At 39.8% G+C, this 17875-nt stretch overlaps 3 protein-coding genes across 3 annotated transcripts; 1 reads left to right on the plus strand and 2 right to left on the minus strand.

Annotated features, from left to right (window-relative positions):
* Nucleotides 1–4312: 4312 nt before the first annotated feature.
* On the plus strand, nt 4313–8132 carry knop1 (lysine-rich nucleolar protein 1). Its single transcript, XM_034120595.1, has 6 exons — nt 4313–4397; nt 5035–5095; nt 5184–6356; nt 6453–6527; nt 6978–7040; nt 7694–8132. Exons 3-6 carry the CDS (start codon nt 5232–5234, stop codon nt 7997–7999), a joined length of 1569 nt encoding a protein of 522 aa, XP_033976486.1. The 5' UTR covers nt 4313–4397; nt 5035–5095; nt 5184–5231; the 3' UTR covers nt 8000–8132.
* Nucleotides 8133–8470: 338 nt separating this feature from the next.
* On the minus strand, nt 8471–13599 carry exosc1 (exosome component 1). Its single transcript, XM_034120597.1, has 8 exons — nt 13452–13599; nt 12416–12531; nt 12103–12177; nt 11898–11986; nt 10936–10969; nt 10789–10839; nt 10398–10482; nt 8471–9389 (listed from the first exon to the last, which is right to left on the minus strand). Exons 1-8 carry the CDS (start codon nt 13477–13479, stop codon nt 9283–9285), a joined length of 585 nt encoding a protein of 194 aa, XP_033976488.1. The 5' UTR covers nt 13480–13599; the 3' UTR covers nt 8471–9282.
* A 522-nt stretch (nt 13600–14121) lies between these two features.
* On the minus strand, nt 14122–17841 carry pgam1b (phosphoglycerate mutase 1b). The gene is made up of 4 exons (XM_034120472.1): nt 17453–17841; nt 16181–16455; nt 15903–16083; nt 14122–14752 (listed from the first exon to the last, which is right to left on the minus strand). The coding sequence occupies exons 1-4, from the start codon at nt 17589–17591 to the stop codon at nt 14583–14585; spliced, it is 765 nt and encodes a 254-aa protein (XP_033976363.1). The 5' UTR covers nt 17592–17841; the 3' UTR covers nt 14122–14582.
* Between the last annotated feature and the right edge of the window lie 34 nt (nt 17842–17875).

Below are 17875 nucleotides of genomic sequence, written 5' to 3' on the forward strand. Positions count from 1 at the left end.
ACATTGTGACAGTACATGTATAGCTAACGAGGCTAGCTATGCATGTATAGCTAACGAGGCTAGCTATACATGCTAGCGGGAAACATTGTATGACCGAACGTAGCAGACTACCCGTAGAATAATGCAATTATAAACACGTTATTGCTAGCCTAATATGAACCACTAACTTTTGTTCATAGTAGTTTTATTACACTCCGTTACTCCAAGCTAACGTTCATATCGTGTTAGCTACCAAGGTAAACAAAGCTAGGTTAGCATATTAGCAGGCAAGCTGTTCATTAGATATATCCACACTCCTACCACAACTACTACTAACGAATCTAAAACAACTAAGTTTCTCTAATATTTTGTGATTTGCATTTTATTTCGTCCAGCCAGATCCTGCCGGAAAATACATGACTGGACGACCACACTGAGGCATCGTCTCAAAAAGCCCCGGCTGCTATAAGCAAGATGCCGACAACGAGGAGTAATTGACGATATACCGTGTATATATGTATATTTACGTTCATTTTGTACATTTCTAAAAATAAAGTTTAATGGAAATACTTAGTAGGCCTATCCTTTCTTCCCTGAATTATTTGCTCCTATAACATATCATTCATATAGCAAACCATGATTTGATTTCTCATCAAACAGTAGTAGTTTATAACGGGTAAAAATAACTTACTCTTTGTTATGACCGGCTCGTAGGCCACAACGGAAAGACAAGGAGACATACACGAGTTTACAAAACCACGGCACATTTATTGTGGTAAATGCAGAGAGAGGGGGAGAGGATTGCTGAGCTGCTTGGAGGGAGAGGGGGGCTGCTGTTTGACTCCGGGCAGCTGGCTAGCACCTCGGCTCCGGCCAGGTGTCCGTGATCGCGCTGATTAGCCTCTTCAGCTCCACCCCATCGTAAGACAAAGGCCCTGGGGCCGTCACACTCTTCTATAACAACAGTTGTAGCTACAGTTCGGTTAGTTTGCGTATAAAATATACGGCTGTACCGACGCCATGATAAGACTGATGTTCGGCTGAGAGCAGCCGTTTAGACATGGGCGCAGCCTCTCTGGTGGTTGACTAATCAGAACAGAGTGGCCGAGCTGACCAATCGGAGCACACTAGGCTCACAGGGAGGGGGGGGCAAGAGCTCCAACGAGTCGTTTAGTGGAGAGAGTGAATACTGCTGAATACACATGCTTGACAGAGATGCTGTATGCGAAACCAATGTGAGTTTGGAAAATTGCACAGTATAAATCTATTTTAGTATACCTCAACAATGTAATTATGATCAGTGGAGATGGCCATGACATGGGCCCTTTAACATTCCCAATGTTACTTTTTTTAACAGGGCATTAAGTGCAAATTGAAATTGTTTACAAAATATGAAAATATATTAAAAGATTATACAGATAATACAAAATAGGACCAATGTTGTCAATGGCTGCCTACTCCACTCTCCCCCATCTCATAGAAGTTTCCAAAGATTTTCATAATCATGCTTTTTGGTCTAAATTTTTCTGGCTCTTGCTTTCGGATTGTTAGCTAAGCAATGGCTTTGAAGCCAAGTCTTGACATATACATCTGGTCTGAACTTGTTCAGTGGAGGGCCAACACACTTGATGAAAAGCAAGGTTGACATGCTTTTTATCTCTAGGGAGCTTCTAGTTGTGGTTAACATGTTCATCTGACTAAACCCACGTTCACACTCAGCTGTGGAGATGACCAGAGTGTTCACTGCTTGAAGGAGGGGTTTCAGCTCTTCTGGTGCTGGTGGTATCATTTCATCAACAGTTTTGAGTCTTACCAGCTAGCTAACACGAGAGAAAAACGTAGCTAAACTCCAAACTAAGTTGTTATTGCTGCTTATGTCCATAGATTCCACCTTTGGTGACTAAAGTAATGAGTAATGACCAGTGGCGTTTTTATATGTACAAAAGTGGTGGGGCACAAAAAACTTAGATGTCTATATATAAGCTTCTGCAGTGACGTGCAGTGAGGTTCATGGCTGGTGAGACACTGGCACTGACTCTTCAGGTTTACAAATCTTATATTTTGACCTAAACCAAAATATAATATTATTTTCAAAAGCTTTTTTTGTCTGATGCTTCGATTAATTTTAAACAGACAGTTCAACAAAAGGATACCCAAAAAATGTAATTTGATCATTTAAATATTGAATTGTTCTCTCTAAGTAAGATCCCATTTTCAAAAAATTGCGGTCTTACCTTGACTTGAAGATGAAGTCCATTTGCCTATCCTTCTGGACAAAAAATTCTATAACTTTTTTGTAAAAGTCCTCCTTATCATCTTGTAGTTTCAAAAGTCTATCATAAATCTAATCGATAGATTTATGATTCGAAAATGATAAAAGTGGGGTAGACATGTGGATATTATCCGGCTGAACAAAACGTGCATTTATCTAACAGGTACGTTTCCCACAGATCTTATTTCAAGCTATTTTCTAAAATCCTATAGAGAAACCTCATTGCTTTTTTGCAGCTTACTTCCTGGTTTTAGGACGCGTCACTGCAGCTCTCGTCTCCTCTTATTATACATCCATGCTCTTCACACACCACACTTTTCGCGGCACACGTACTTACAGCCAATCAGCTCTGAATGATGTGAGATGACGTATGGTGGGGATGGCAGCTCTGTGCCCCTATGGTGTTTTTTTTTTTGCCACACACATTACATTGAAAAATACTCTGAGCATGCGCAGTGTAGTTTTTACAGTCACCGTTCACTTTGACAGTGAAAGGGTGGGGCATGATCAGGTTTTGTCCCACATGGCTCAAAACGGCACTGTAGACACTAATTAGAAGAACACAGACTAAAACAGCAATGTACAGACGAATCAGATGATTAAACATGACCTTAAAATATATTTTATATATTTTTTTATTTCTTTTTTTGCATCTCTTTCCATTTTTTGTAATCATTATGTGTAATACTTTCTGCTGACACTAGGTGGGGCTGTGCCCCACCTGCCCCTAATGACCAGTCGCCACTGGTAATGACTAAGATTACTGACTCTTGACTTACCTGAAATGTTATTTTTAGTCTTTTTAAATATGAAGTCCCTCAGATTGCGTTGTCCTCCTGGTCGCTTGGCCATTGTGATAACCGTTACCTGCGCTAGTGCTGCTATGCAGCTTCTGGCATCAATCAAACGGGCACATCACGGCACTCGCATAGCATAGCGTCAGTGACTTGGTAAAAATGTCATTGCATGTGTGCGTGCTCCCTCGCCCACAGTATTTTACTCAATATGCGCAAAATGAATGTTGAAATAGCAGTAATACCAGTGCCACGTTCATTGATAAAATAACATAAGGGATGGAAAGGGGGGATGGCAGTTTTAGAAGGGGGATGATTTTGACCATTTTTATTTCAGGGGGGATGCCATCCCCCCTCATCCCCCCTCAACTCGAGTACTGGGCATACCTCCACCCCTCGAAAGTTATCGCTGACTCAGCCATGTTTATGCAGCACTGCACGTGGAGATGTGGACGCGCAAGTCGCGCAGATTACGTACATATAAACCTGCGGCGGAAACCCCTCTTCTCTCCTTGTCTGTCAGTGTGATTATGACTGATTTTATAAAAGTAACGAAGTAACGCGTGTCGGGGCAATGTTAGTAACTGTAGTGTGATTACTGAATTATAAAAGTAACGCGTTACACTACTCCGTTACCGACAAAAGTAATATTATTACAGTAATAGTAATTATTACGTTACACCCAACTCTGCACCTGCTACACACGTTTACGAGTTACTCATTTCAATAAATAAATAGTATATGGTAGTAAAACCGAGAAATACAACCGAAATAAGATAAAATAAATGACATTAACATACCTGTTGAATTTAGTTTTGGGCACTCGTTGCTACCCGGTAATGGTACAAATCTCAACCTGTCGTACAATGGACAGCTTCCCCCCCCCCCCCCCCCCCCCCCCCCCATCTATGTATATACTCGCATTTTAGACTCTGTTACTAACTGTATATCTGTAGACTTGGTATGTCTTAAATGTCCGGTTAGGATGTATTAGAACGAAATCTAAAATGAAAATTGTAAATAAGCCATCTGTATGTAAAAATCCACCTGTATGTAAATTGTAAATAAGCCATCTGTATGTCAAATATGTCTTATATGTCTTAAATGATATGATGAATTGGAAATGGGGGACCCTGATGTAAACAAGACGAAAGTCTTTCTCTGGTCTGCATCCCCTTAACAATTGTATGTTTTGAGCTGTACTGTACTGTACCCAATATACAAGCTGTTAATAAACTTTTCAATCAATCAATCAAACGGAAACCATGCTCGTCGCTAAGAGGAAACGGGGGGAACTACTTCCGGGTGAAGAGAGGACACTGGTATCCACGTGAATTATCAAAGAGTGCAAAGTAAGTTAACAGCTCATCGAGTTAACGTTTCATAATGAACTGTTCAGCTATGGTAAATAGTCTTACCATCTGGCTGACTGTTTAGTTTGTTTCTTTATCGGTTTAACCTTTTAACTACTTTGAACAATTCAACATTCGCTGCTGCTGTTAGCTGCCAGCTAGCATGGTGTAGTAAGAGAGTGCTAAAAATAAACGTGGTGATCTTATTCTGCCTAAAAGTGGTGTTTTTGCAATATTATTATTCTGGATTTGTTCAATCTTAACTTGATGTCCTTTCTTGATTTAAGGGTTGTTGACATTGATGTGTTCACTCACTGAAAGCATGTTAATTTAATGGGAAGGCAAACAAAATAACAACACAACAACCTGTTCATGTTTTACACAACCTGAGAAATGTACATGAATGTAGGTATTTTAATACAACTCTAAGCGTTACTGAATCTTGAATAATAAACAATTTACAGTTAATAAATAAGTAGAACCTGTAAAAAAGTTGCACATGTGCAGTGTTTCAATTGTCTGACACATACATGTATTATCTAGAAAAATGAGTTTGCTGATGGATAACAGTAATAGTATTTGTTGCATTCAAACTAAAATTATAAACATTTTAACACAATTCCCCTCTACCCTGCAGGTAAAGTGACTGGCCCTGCAAAAAGACATTGATAAGCTGTTCCAGCTCAGCCAAACCCTTGGTTAGTATTTATTTCTCCGTTAGTCACACACAGAGCCTAATCTATTCTCAAAGGTATTGTCTTACCGTAATTGTATTTCTTTCACCAGACAAGCCAGCGGTCTTTTGCCTTGGAGAGAGAAAGGGGGAACATTAGGATGAAAGAAGAGCAGAGTCAGGAGAAATGTGTTAAGAAGGAGAAGAAAAACAAGAAAGTAAAAGCCTCTCCGCTGGAAAATAACAACATAACTGATGAAGATGGGAGCCAAGTTGTTATGAAAAAAGAAAAGAAGGAAAAGAAAAGTAAAAAAGTTGATATTATTGTTATAGATTCAGAAGAGGAGTCTTCGGATGGAGGTGGTGACAAAGTAGAGAAGAAGAAAAAAAAGAAGAATGTTGTTTCTGAATCTCTAAATGGTGTCAATGGTTCTGACACCAAGAAAGAAAATGACAATCAAATCAGTAAAAAGAAGAAGAAGCAGGTGGAAAAGGAAGAGTTCAGTTCAGTGAAAGAAGAAGAAGAAGAAGTAGAAAAGAAACAGAAGAAAAAGAAAGCCAAAAATAAGTCTGAGCAGATTAAATCAGAAAATGAGGAGGAGGGAGAAAAGCATGGTGTAAAGGATAAGAAGAAGAAAGCCAAGAAGCGAAAAAACATTTTAGTAGTAAGTACAGAGGAGATTGAGGAGCAAGTTAAAGGAAAGAAAAAGAAAACCATTGAACCTGTAGATGGTGACACAACAAATAAAAAGTCCAAAGTGGAAAAAAATGGAGTGATGTTGGAAACACCAGAGGGAGAAGAGGCTAAGGTAAAAAAGAGAAAAAAGTCGGCTGATAGTAAAGAAGATGGAAGTGAATTAGGAACAATCCAAAACAAAGTTAACAACAAAAAGAGCAAAGAAGCATCAGAAGAAAAGGTACACGAAAAAAAGAAAAAGAAATCTGCAGAGAGTGAGATTATTGTCATCGACGAAGTTGAGACGGAGCCAAAGACCAAAAAAGAAAAGCGTAGAAAAGCTTCTGTGGAGGTCAGTGAAGTAGAGGACACAGAGCCGAAGAAGAAGAAGAAGAAAAGGGGAAAGGGAGAGGGAGAGGGGGAAGAAGCATCAGAACTCAAATGTGAAGAAGTTCAGGAGCACTGTAGTGAACCTGCAGGAAAGAAGAGCAAAAAGAAGAAGAAGGAAGGCTCCACTGAAGAGGAAACCCCGGTGGAGAATGTGAGTTCTTTAACTAGTGCCGAAAAGAAGAAAAAGAAGAAGATTAAAGAAGAGTCGGAAGACCAACATGTGAGTGTGGGTTCTTAGAAGTGATTGATATCATGCTCTAATGTTTTATGTTTTTACATCGGGAGTGAACCTTTTTTGTGTTTTGTTGTGTGTCAGGAATCACACAACGTCCTGGACGTGGTCTTCCTGTCCGAGAAAACAGGAAACACTGATGAGGTCAACATCAACCAGGTAAACAGGGCTCTAGTTAGTCTGTCAGTGGGTTGATATTTATTGCTGTGGATAGAATTTCTGTGAATACTCTTATTCACTTTCTTGGTGAGAGTTCGCTGATTGCATGGATAACACTGCCATGTCTGCTTGGTAAATATAAAGCTAGTGTAAACAGCCAGTTAGCTTAGCACAAAGACTGAAAACAGCTAACCGGCTGTTATCCAAAGGTAAAACTAAATAAACATAAAACAAATTATAGTGACACATGTGTAATTTGTTTAATCCACTGGAGAGAAACATGGCTGAATTTCATATTTATACAAACATGAGAGAAGTTGCATTCCTCATGTAACTGCAAAACAATCTGTATTACATTTTTAGAGAACTTTTTTTTTAATAAATCAGTTAACTACTTGATATGTCAGTAACACAATAACTGTTAATAAAGTGTGTTGTTTTTTGTCACAGGAAAGAAGACAGTCTTTACAAATGGAAGTCGACAACGCCTCCCAACCTCCAGCCAAACCAACGGTATGTCATTTTGCTTTTTGTAGAGAAATTAAACTCTGGGATGTCCCTTTTTAGCTGGTTTTCTTTTAAAAGGGTACTCCAGTGCTTTAGGGTTATACATAAATAGGACCTAAAAAAAACATTGCCCTACTTTGCAGAGTTGGATCATCCTCATCACACACCAGAGGAAGCCACTTGTCGTAGATTACCTAATCAAATTATACTTTGCGATCAGATTTAACAATGAGGGAAAACTTGAGATTTTAGCCCATAATCACCACATTTTCATTAGCATTCAGACCTGGAGAAGCTATTGCTGTGGGTGTGGTGAATTTAGAGAAAAAACAATACTGATTGGATGAAAAAGGATATCTCATATTGTTTCAGCTCCCTACTAAACGTACGCTTGTGGCATTCCTGTGCGATTATTACGTTGATCCAGTTTTGTCGTGACTTTTTGTGAGTGTTTTTCCTGAAATGTAACCAATTTAATCTCTGAGAATATCTGAACATCATCAGGGTTATTTTATCAGACTTTAGAAAACTCCTCCAGAAGACATTTAAAACCATTTTCATAGATCGAGTTTTACTCCTGCTGACAAACAATTACGGGTAAAACCAGTAGAGAGCTCCTTAGTGCTTCAGTTTTTAATATCTCTCACTCTTTCTCTCAGGGCCTCGGCCAGTGGAGCACCGCAGAGTTCAACAGCTCTGAGAAGCAGCAGAAGTTCCTCCGGTTGATGGGCGGCTTCAAAAAGGGTTTCCAGCCGGCATCGGACAGCAGCGGGGCGGCAAACATGGCGCTGGGGAAGGGCGCACAGGAACAGCTGCAGCAAGGGCTTGTGGGAGAGTTTGAACGTGCACAGTCGCGTAGGATTGACTTCAGTAACAGGGGCACAGGACTCGGGTTCACTCCAGCTTCGAACAAGAAGTTCTTCATTGACATCCATTCAAGCCGATCAGTTCGCTTTGATGATTGATCCAAATGTGTATGTGAATGGATATAATCTTGAAAACATGTGTGTATGGTTGTGCAAACGTTGTAGACGTATCACAAAATAATATTATAACAAATTGCCATTGTACATATTGAACATCTTCCTGCCTGATGAAGTGGACTGTTTTTATTGAAAAGATTGTAACTGAGCAACTGTTAGACTTGAGAGTTGATGTGATTTCAGTAGGTCACAACAACAGCTGGTATGAATGTTTAAAACAATTGTTGATGTGATTTCAGTAGGTCACAACAACAGCTGGTATGAATGTTTAAAACAATTGTTTCACCTTAAAGGTGTTTTTAACTGATGTAATTTTTCTCCCATCACATCAGTGATTTTTCTGTTAGTTGAATATTAGAAACTGATGAAATGTACAATATGGCACAGTTCATTACTGAATACAAAATAACTTCCCTTGCATCAGTGTGGGTAAAAAGAGGAAACTCGCGTTAATGGCTTTTATAGTTTTTTATTTTGCAAACTTCCAGACAGAATGGAAACATTTCTGTTTACATATTGTCGGCTCATTCATTTAATTTTGACAATCTTCTGTAAACCAAGAGAAATATCTGACTAACATGGGCGGTTAGTCCAGCTGTGACGCTGATTACACATTAGGCTCTCAATCATATCACTCCCCTCTGCTGCAGACAACATTTTCCAGAAGTTGGAAAGGATGTTTGTGTCCCTTTAATGTACAAAATAAAGGTTGCAAACATGACATCATGCAAAAGACATTTCAAAGTGCAGCAATTTTGGTTAAATCCTCATAATTTCAGACCAATAACAGCCATTTTAAAGAATTTCTGGTTACAAGTCTGTGTTTGCACCAACTGCTTCATCCTCAGAGTCACTAGATGATCGGCCGCAAAACTGAGTAAATGCTGCCTTTGTGAAATAGACCTTTCTTTACTTGTGCTTTTCAACATAGTGGACACTTGCAAAGTCACTCTGTCAGCCAGGGTTGCCATCAAGCAATTGAAAGGCAACTTTAATAACTAATGTTGCTGATGCGTGCACTGAGCGAAAAATGTCTCTAACAACCGTCACTACATAGTTTAGAATATGCCTGATGCTGATTCAGTGTATTCCAGCTGGACCAATCAAACTATGACACCATGTCCAGAGAGCTATACAAAAATAGAAGTAGCCAAATAAAATCTTTCAGAAAGAAACATCTATAACAGAGTTGCGAGGCTGTTAGGTCAGTGAGTGAAAGAGAGAGGTGAAGCTGTGTGTTCCTTGTGATATAATCTGTCGTCTCATCATGCCTGAAGAAACTCCGGCTGCACTCGCGCCACTTTGCGGAATTCTTTGCTGTGCGTCTGCGGGCACTGCATCTCACACCAGCTGATGGGAACCATCTGGGCACCTGATTCACAAAGACAAAGTGTGGTAAAATAAGAGACAATATATTCTATAATCAGTGTCCACAGCAATATACATATTCAATTATGGGTTCATACACCTTTTTAAAAATCTAATTCAGAACTTTCCAGGCCCAATTCTCTAAAGTTCCTTCACATAACAACATAGTTTGGGACAAGAATCAAGATTAATTACTGTTAAAAACCCTGAGAACTTTAAGAATGAAATGTAGCAGGCTTTACAGAAAGTAACAGACAATGACATTTCAATAGATTACAAAATTATATAAATTCAAGCACGTACAATGACCCATATTTTCTTTTCAAAAACCTTGACCTTGATTTAAATCCTTGAATCAAACTTTTCTGTCTGCGGTAGCTGTCTGGCATTCAACACTTCTGTAGCTTTAAATGTCACTCATTTTGTCACTTCCTTGGATTGAAAGCTGTTCCTCATGTCATTTTCTTTTCTTACATGTCTACATAAAACTGCTTGGTTACTAAAAACAGTTACAAAACTTCTGCCAAACTGTAACAGCAAATGTTTGATAAATACGACTCACTTTGCAAATATTTGTGACAATAACTGTCAAGTTTATCACACACATATAACAACAAAGACTATAACAACCCTGTAGTGCAATACTACCTATGTGCAATATATATTTACCATAAATAGCTGTACAATATATACTTCCACTTTTTATATTTTCACCTGGCTGCTATATTTTCAAAACAGTTACTGGTACTGGATGTGTATTTTGTAAATTGTGCAATTTCTATTTTTATCGTTTAATATTTGTTATGCATGCTCCTTGAGTGATATTAAGCTATATTTGGCTCTTTACTTGCTGTAACAAATGTACATTTCCCCTCTGTGGGATGAATAAGCTTATTCTGATTCTGATCAGGTCAGTTGTCTTGCACCACCTGGTGTTCAAACAAGATACGTTCAATCTGTGCAGTGCTGTGTTTTGAAGTGGAAAATAAAAAGGTTGTTTTTTGAAAGTTACCTGCTTCACTGTGTGCCACCACCACCCCCAGCTCGTTCTCTGCTGTTGTCAACAGGTAGTTTGACTGCACGTCTCCGAGAGAAATCTGACACAGGTCAAGGGTTAACAACAGATAGTAAACAGCACACATCTACACTAATGCATTGATCTTTTAAATTGACTCACAGTGAATATCCAAAGCAGTTTTGATGGGTTTTTAAAAGTAACAATGTGCATGTGTCACGCCCCCAGAGAGAGTAATAACAGAGAACAAGACTTCTTTGTTTACTATCCCAGTCATTCAGAGTTTAAAGGATGAAAACAAAAGGCGAGCTAAATACTTTGCATAGCTCTCAAATAATTTCATTCTTGAGATTGTTACTTATGCGTCTTAGACCCGAGAGAAGGATACAACTTTGGCCAAGACGATGTCGCCAGGTCTGAAGCTTTTGTACGTCTCCACCTGTAACAATAAAGACAAAAGCTTAACGCTAAGCATGTCATCTTTTAAATAAGTAAACATCTAATGATCTGATTGAAATCATGGATTAAAACACACCTTGTCTTTCTCTGTGGCACGCACATCTTCTTTCCTGTAGAGTCAGAAAGAATTGGCTCAGTTTTAAGAATGACACAGAGAGAACCTTATTTCACTATGTAGACAGTTTCAGGATTCAGAATAAGAATCAAATAGTAGGTTTGCACACACTAGAAATGTGCTTTGGTGTACAATGTTCCATACATAAACACAGTAAGAAAAAATAAGCATGGCAAAATAATGTGAAAAAAATGTACAGTACACCTGAATTAAAAGTGGAAGAACTGTGCGGTTTTCAAAAGTGGTATTATTGTGCAGAAATGTGAACGATAGTCAGATCAATTTGCAAAGGTTTCACTGTTCGAAGTATGAGAAAGGTAACGTTAAATTAAATTAAAAGGAGCCCAATTATGCTTTTTTTGCTTTTCCCAGCCCTGTAGTGTGTTATATAGGTTTACGTGCATGTAAATGGTCTGCAGAGGTTAAATTCCGAAAGTTCCCCCCCCCCCCCCGCTGCCTGAAACCGCTCCATTGTACTCCTTTGTTTACTTACATAACATAGTGACATCACTACGTAACACTCACGCTTCTATTGGCTAGCACTCTGACACATTGTACGTGATAGGCTAAGGGGCGGTACATCTCTAAGCAGTAAACCCATCTCAACAGAGCCGGCCAGATAACCAATCAGAGCAGACTGGGCTCTGGTTTCAGACAGAGGGTGAAAAGAGGTGCTGCAGCACAGGCAGTGTGAGACCTTTTTGAACTTTAAAGCATGTAAACATGTCACAAAATACAGATATGAACCTGAAAAAGAGCACAATAGGGCCCCTTTAAGGTAACGCACAGTGTCAGTGGGAGGAGATAAGACTGTGACAGTGATTGTCCCAGACTTGTTGATGAGGACAGTAGCTGTCTGGAAGACATTGTTTCTTTAGCTGGAGGTTTAGATCGCAGCTTTATGCTATAGAGGGGCAGTTTACCTGATTGTTCCTCTGAAGCGGTCCTTCAGCGGTGTGGAGCCTACATAAAGGATGTGGACTTTTGCGAACCTGGGGTTAATGCTGGTCACCTGTCCAAGCAAAAAACAGTTAGGCTTGAGACAAACCACAGATCTTAATCCAAGCTATGAAGGATCACAATCAGATCATAAATCATCGCTAAATAGTATCAGATTCCACTGCATACCTTACAGGTGACTATAGCTCCTACATCTGGTAGTAGTTGTGTTTCTGTTTCCCTTACAACCGAGATCACTGGTAACTTAAAAGAGACACATTGCAAACAGCATTTCAGTTATTGTTGAAGTTAAAAAACAGCCCGAGGAATAAACCTGTCGTTCTAAAAATAGTTGCCATTTCACCAGTGTTGCGCAACATTTGTGAATGAAGAGAAATATGTTTGTTCCTTCATTCACATTCACAAATGTTGCACAACACTCTGGCACTCCATTGCTTCTGCAGCTTCCCCTACCTCCCTCCTACACAGACACACCCCTTACCTCCTCTCCTTCATTTTTCTTAAGCACATAGCCTGTTAGTGAGGAGTAAATGCAGCCGTGTCGCAGATAAACTCCTGTGCCGGGAATACAGTCTTCTGTGCTGCATAGCTTGTCACCTAGGGATGAAAATAAAGGGGAAAAATAAAGACAGTGTTGGAGAAAAGGTCTTATGTCAGCTTTCTAAAAGTGGAGGTGGACCATCACCGCTAGAATCTGAATACATTATACAGTTTTGTGAGGAATAATATCAACCATAGGGAGTAAAATACCAAAGTAGTGCTTTCACAAAGCAAATACCAAAAATAAAACGAGTATATATATATATATGTGATATTTTTACTTTGAGAAGAAGAAAAAAAACATCCTCTAAAGGAGGACAGTTATTAATCTCTTAAAAAAACGTATTTTGTCTCTTTCAGTAACTCCACTTAGGCATAACATGACATGAAATCCTGTGGGACTGACACACTAAACACATGTATCTACTTTATATTTCTGGTGTTTCTACGCAACTTTAAAGAGTCAATAAGGTCAGACCTCAAATAATTGCTGGGTTTTAAGCATATTTTTTTTTGACATTTCCTTCTGCACAATATAACTCAGCATGTTACATGGGTGAGTCAAAACAAGTGTGAGAAGGAATGCTGCTGTATGCCCGGGGCGATGGGCAGGTCAGAAGATGAAATGCTGTAGAAAGTAAAAGTCTCACAGATCTGAGCCAGAAGTACGGTATACTTACATTTATTTTTCTTAAATATTAAAGCCCAACTGACCATATCCGTCATCTGATACGAGCCACAGTTTTACAAGAAACTAAAAGGTAACGTTTTCTGTGCTAGAATCCAAAACCCAAACAACTTATGGCAGCTGGGAATAATTAACGGAGTTTAACACTGTCAAACTGCATCGTTGACTATATTTTCTAGGACCATAGCGACATTTACTAAAGGCACCATTGACACAAGAGGACAACATGTTCCAAAGCTTGGTTTAACTACATCCTAAGTGTTAGTAAAATTACATTTACGGGACTCACCTGGAACACACAGCTTCATGGGCGACATGTTTTCGAGAAGAGCAGATCCTCCAGTCGATTGGCTGTGACGAAGACCTTGAGTCGATTCTGATTGGTCTGTGTCACGCTGAGCGGAAGCAGGACGGCTCAGTCGGCCATTTTTGTTGAGGCAAACATGAGCACATGTCAACGCAAGAGACGCAGCAAAGCAGAACCATCCACACATTAAATATATTACATAAGGACTGTTACCTACTTCTACGGTAACAGTTTCTAACATTATTAATACTAATAATGTTATATACATTAATAATACATAGTTTGAATTACATCAAGTACTGTCTTTAATGACAATTGTGAAAGCAATAGCAATATTCTAATTTGATTGGTTTTGCTTATTAATATGGGACATGCACTGAAGTGTGATTAGGAATACAACTATTTATTTTAGGGGGGAAGCATGGCAAAGAACGGTTACAGAATCGATAAGTCTCTCTGAATTTAGCATAGTACCCTAAAAATAAAAACCTGAAAAGATTTGCATGTAAGTAGGTAGTCTTCCTTTAAAACAAAACCTATTGAGTATTCTTTTTTGAGGGACTTAACCCAACCAACTCTTTAACTATACTATTCATAAACATAGGGGACATTTATGCAAGAAAATTATGTTGGACACAGATTAAACATAATATAATGGTTCACAACATTTATTTATTTTCTCACAATGCCACAGCAAACATATATCAGCAGTGCAGATCATGTCAACCTGCCCTTTTAACAACAGCCAGTGTTTCTTTATAGGTTATACTGCTCCATCTGAGCTTCACCTACACGGATCAGAAATAGGAATGATTACACGGGGTGACTCTGCAGGGTTAGTCTATGTTTGCTCATATTTGCTGGTCCCGAAATTTGCTTTTTGGTCAATAGTTAAACCATATTATAGCTGAAATCCACTATGTAATACTGACATGTGTGTTTCAGTATTTCACAAAGTAAAGACTAATTCAGTGTGCCAAAGCTGGGTGTCATCAAAATAAAGTGCACATCGTGTGTCTGTAATGACGGTAACAGTAATTGACTTGGTAATAAATTAATAACAGAAAAACACATGATTGATCTGTGCTCTAGCTCATCCAGAGGAAAGGGGGTCTATTTCTTGGCTTTGCCCTGAGCAGCCACAGCTTCCATGGCCTTCTTGACGGTCTCCTCATCCCCCAGGAACTGCATGGGTCCTAAAGGCTTCAGGTTCTTGTCCAGCTCGTACACGATGGGGATACCTGTTGGCAGGTTCAGCTCCATGATGGCCTCCTCGGACATACCTTGTAAAAAGTAACAGATATTCAGAGTTTAGGGTTTATTTGCATTGAAATGCTTTTAAAAATCTCATCAGACTTAGACATAACAGTTTTATTTCAAGTAGTTTATCAGGTTCTCATGAGCTGAGGTCAGCAAAGTATTCTATTTAATTACCTTGACACAGAGATGACGGTTATATTTGCAAGTTATCTAATCATCAAACGCACTTTTACGCACGTCCCTTGTGCATTAATCCTTTCCAATGGTCTGAAGAAAGTTAACATAATCATTCCTTAAAGGTGGGGTAGGTAAGTTAGAGAAACCGGCTTGAGATCGCTAGAATTTGAAAATACACAACCGGAGAAAATCTGCCACTTCCTTATAGAGCCCCTCCTCCAACACACACGAACGCGGACATGACCAATGAGGGCACGAGATAAGTTTGTGCACAGATGGAAGGCTGACAGGCAGGTAGGCCATCCAGTTATTTTAGCCGGGCCGGCTAAAATGATTGGTCGTACTTTTTACAGTATTACGCCTTCCACAGATGACATTTTTTTATGGATTTTTTGTCAAAGCACTTAAGATATTCATTGCTATCGGGATGTTAAGAGCATTCCATGGAATATAACAAAAAGTGTATCTCGAGCCGGTTTCTCAAACTTACCTACCCCACCTTTAATGATCATTCAAAAAATAATTGCAACTCAATAATCTGTTAAATTCACATAGAAACATATTTTCATCACTTTACCTTACATTTTGTTTAATCTTTTTTGCATCACAGATAGGATGCACATCTTTTTAAGTGAACACCCTATTTAGTGAAATACAAACAATGAAGCACCCATGCATTAGTTTATGATAAACCTTAAGGTTTTCCTGTATAAGTTAGAAATAAATAACATAAAAAAATATTCATTTCAAATTGTTTAATTTTTTCCAAAACTAATTTATTCAATGTTGGATCATTTGAGGGGTATTTATGAGTGCAAATTAATTCCTTATACTTTATGGCTTTGGAATATTGTATGTTCCACTGTTGGAGAATCCTGGAACAACAACACTGTAGCTATTGTGAGAAACAATAACATCTTCAATGCTTGACTTTAACATAGGGTATACACATATGGCACTGGGAAGTGGCTTAAAAGTATCTGCTCTGTCTCTTACCCTCAAGGTGCTTGACGATGCCTCGGAGACTGTTGCCATGGGCAGCAATCAGCACCCTCTTTCCTTCTTTGATCTGAGGAACGATCTCTTCGTTCCAGAAAGGCAGAGCCCTGGCGATGGTGTCCTTGAGACTCTCACAGCTGGGAAGCTGGTCCTCTGTCAGGTCGGAGTAACGGCGGTCCTACAACAGAAGAAGAACGTTGTCAATTGTGTTGCCTTACACTGACGTGATAAAGATGTCTGCATGTAAGACAGAACATGTTTTCCAGTGCTCCCACCTTGCTTATGGACTGATAGAAGTCATGCCCCTCATCCATGCATGGGGGAGGAGTGTCAAAGGAGCGCCTCCAGATCTTGACCTGCGCCTCTCCGTGTATGGCTGCTGTTTCAGCCTTGTTCAGACCTGTCAGGCCACCGTAGTGGCGCTCATTCAGGCGCCAGGTCCGGTGGACGGGCAGCCACATCTGATCGATGCTGTCCAGAACAAACCATAGGGTGCGGATGGCCCTCTTAAGGACAGAGGTGTAGCAGATATCAAATTCATAGCCGGCGTCTGAAATGATCAGAGACAAGATGTGAAAAGAGAGAGGTTTCATTGAAGTGTGAGAGCAGGGCAGCATACACATTAAATGTGTCTTTTAACACAAAGGAAACATCAGCATTGTTTATTGCTTCTCTCGCAACATCTTTTGCTTTTGCTTAGTCAGGGGCAGGGCTACACCAGGGGACACTGGCAGGCTGGGGGCTCTGCAGGACGCGCCTGCAGAGGATCTTTGGGTCACAAGAAATGGAATACATTAAATAAAACACTGTGAAGCTCAGTGAATGGCAACATTTCACTCAGCCAACAGCAGTAATCTATACTGATAACAAAGGCTCCTTTGCTCTGCAGTCTGGCATTGCCCCATTTTTCTTAGTGACAGATCTGAAGCAATAATCATGATGTCATCAGATGACCACATTTACATTTGGTTTACATAAATAATTAATACCAATCATTATAATCAGTATACATTATTTATCCCTGGGGAAAATTAGATAAAACAACAACAAAATGAAGTGAATCTGCTGGCTTGCTCACTTTTTCCTCAAGACATCCAAGAAATTAGATCCAAATGATGTGTAGGTGCTGTACATTTGAAAATGTACCTAAATTCCAGTTAAATCTTTTGGATATTTCTTAATAGATGGATGGCACCATGACTTCCCCATGTACTTACTTTATAAATTCACCACACAATGGATATTATGCAATTCCTAAAATATATTGCAAGTGTCTTAGGTAGGACACGAAGAACATAAAGACTCAGAAAGTGAGTGCCAGAATGTATGATCAAGCCATTTTGCAGCATCTACATTCTCCAGTTTGTTATAACTTCATGCAGCCTAATAAACACAGATGATTGGTCACTGCTGGCTCGTCCTTTGTCGCAGTGGGCCCTGCTACCTGTTGTCTCCCTATTCAGCAGAGTTGCATAACAAGCCCTGTCTTAATCCAATGACCGAGAGAAAAAACCCGATTAGGCCGTGTGTCATTCATCATCTGGTACCTTTCAGGGCCTGCCCTCCTCTCTTTGCCTCGTGTTCTCCGGTGTCACTCAGGTCCGCGTCGAACCAGCCGCAGAATCGGTTCTCCTGGTTCCAGCAGCTCTCTCCATGGCGGATCAGCACAAGCTTGTAGGCAGCCATCCTCACACCGATGCCCTCTGCGCTGTATTTCCGGGAAAAGTGACTCTGGTTAAAATGGGGCAGCAACGCCGGCAGATGTGTCCTGATTTCGCTCCAACACAAAAGACGGCGACAAAGAAGCGAGCGCAGTATTTTTGTGGTTCTAAAGGGATGTTCTGTTGGCACTTTGTGTGAGGAGTTGGCTGATCTGTCCGAACTTGACAGATCTCACGACACGAGCTCTCTTCCTGCCGGTTTCCACCAATCAGAGGACGAGCTGTGTCTGCCGGAGGAGGAGGAGGATG

Source organism: Trematomus bernacchii, unplaced genomic scaffold, assembly GCF_902827165.1.
Source record: "Trematomus bernacchii unplaced genomic scaffold, fTreBer1.1, whole genome shotgun sequence".
NCBI classification, from domain to species: Eukaryota; Metazoa; Chordata; class Actinopteri; order Perciformes; family Nototheniidae; genus Trematomus; species Trematomus bernacchii.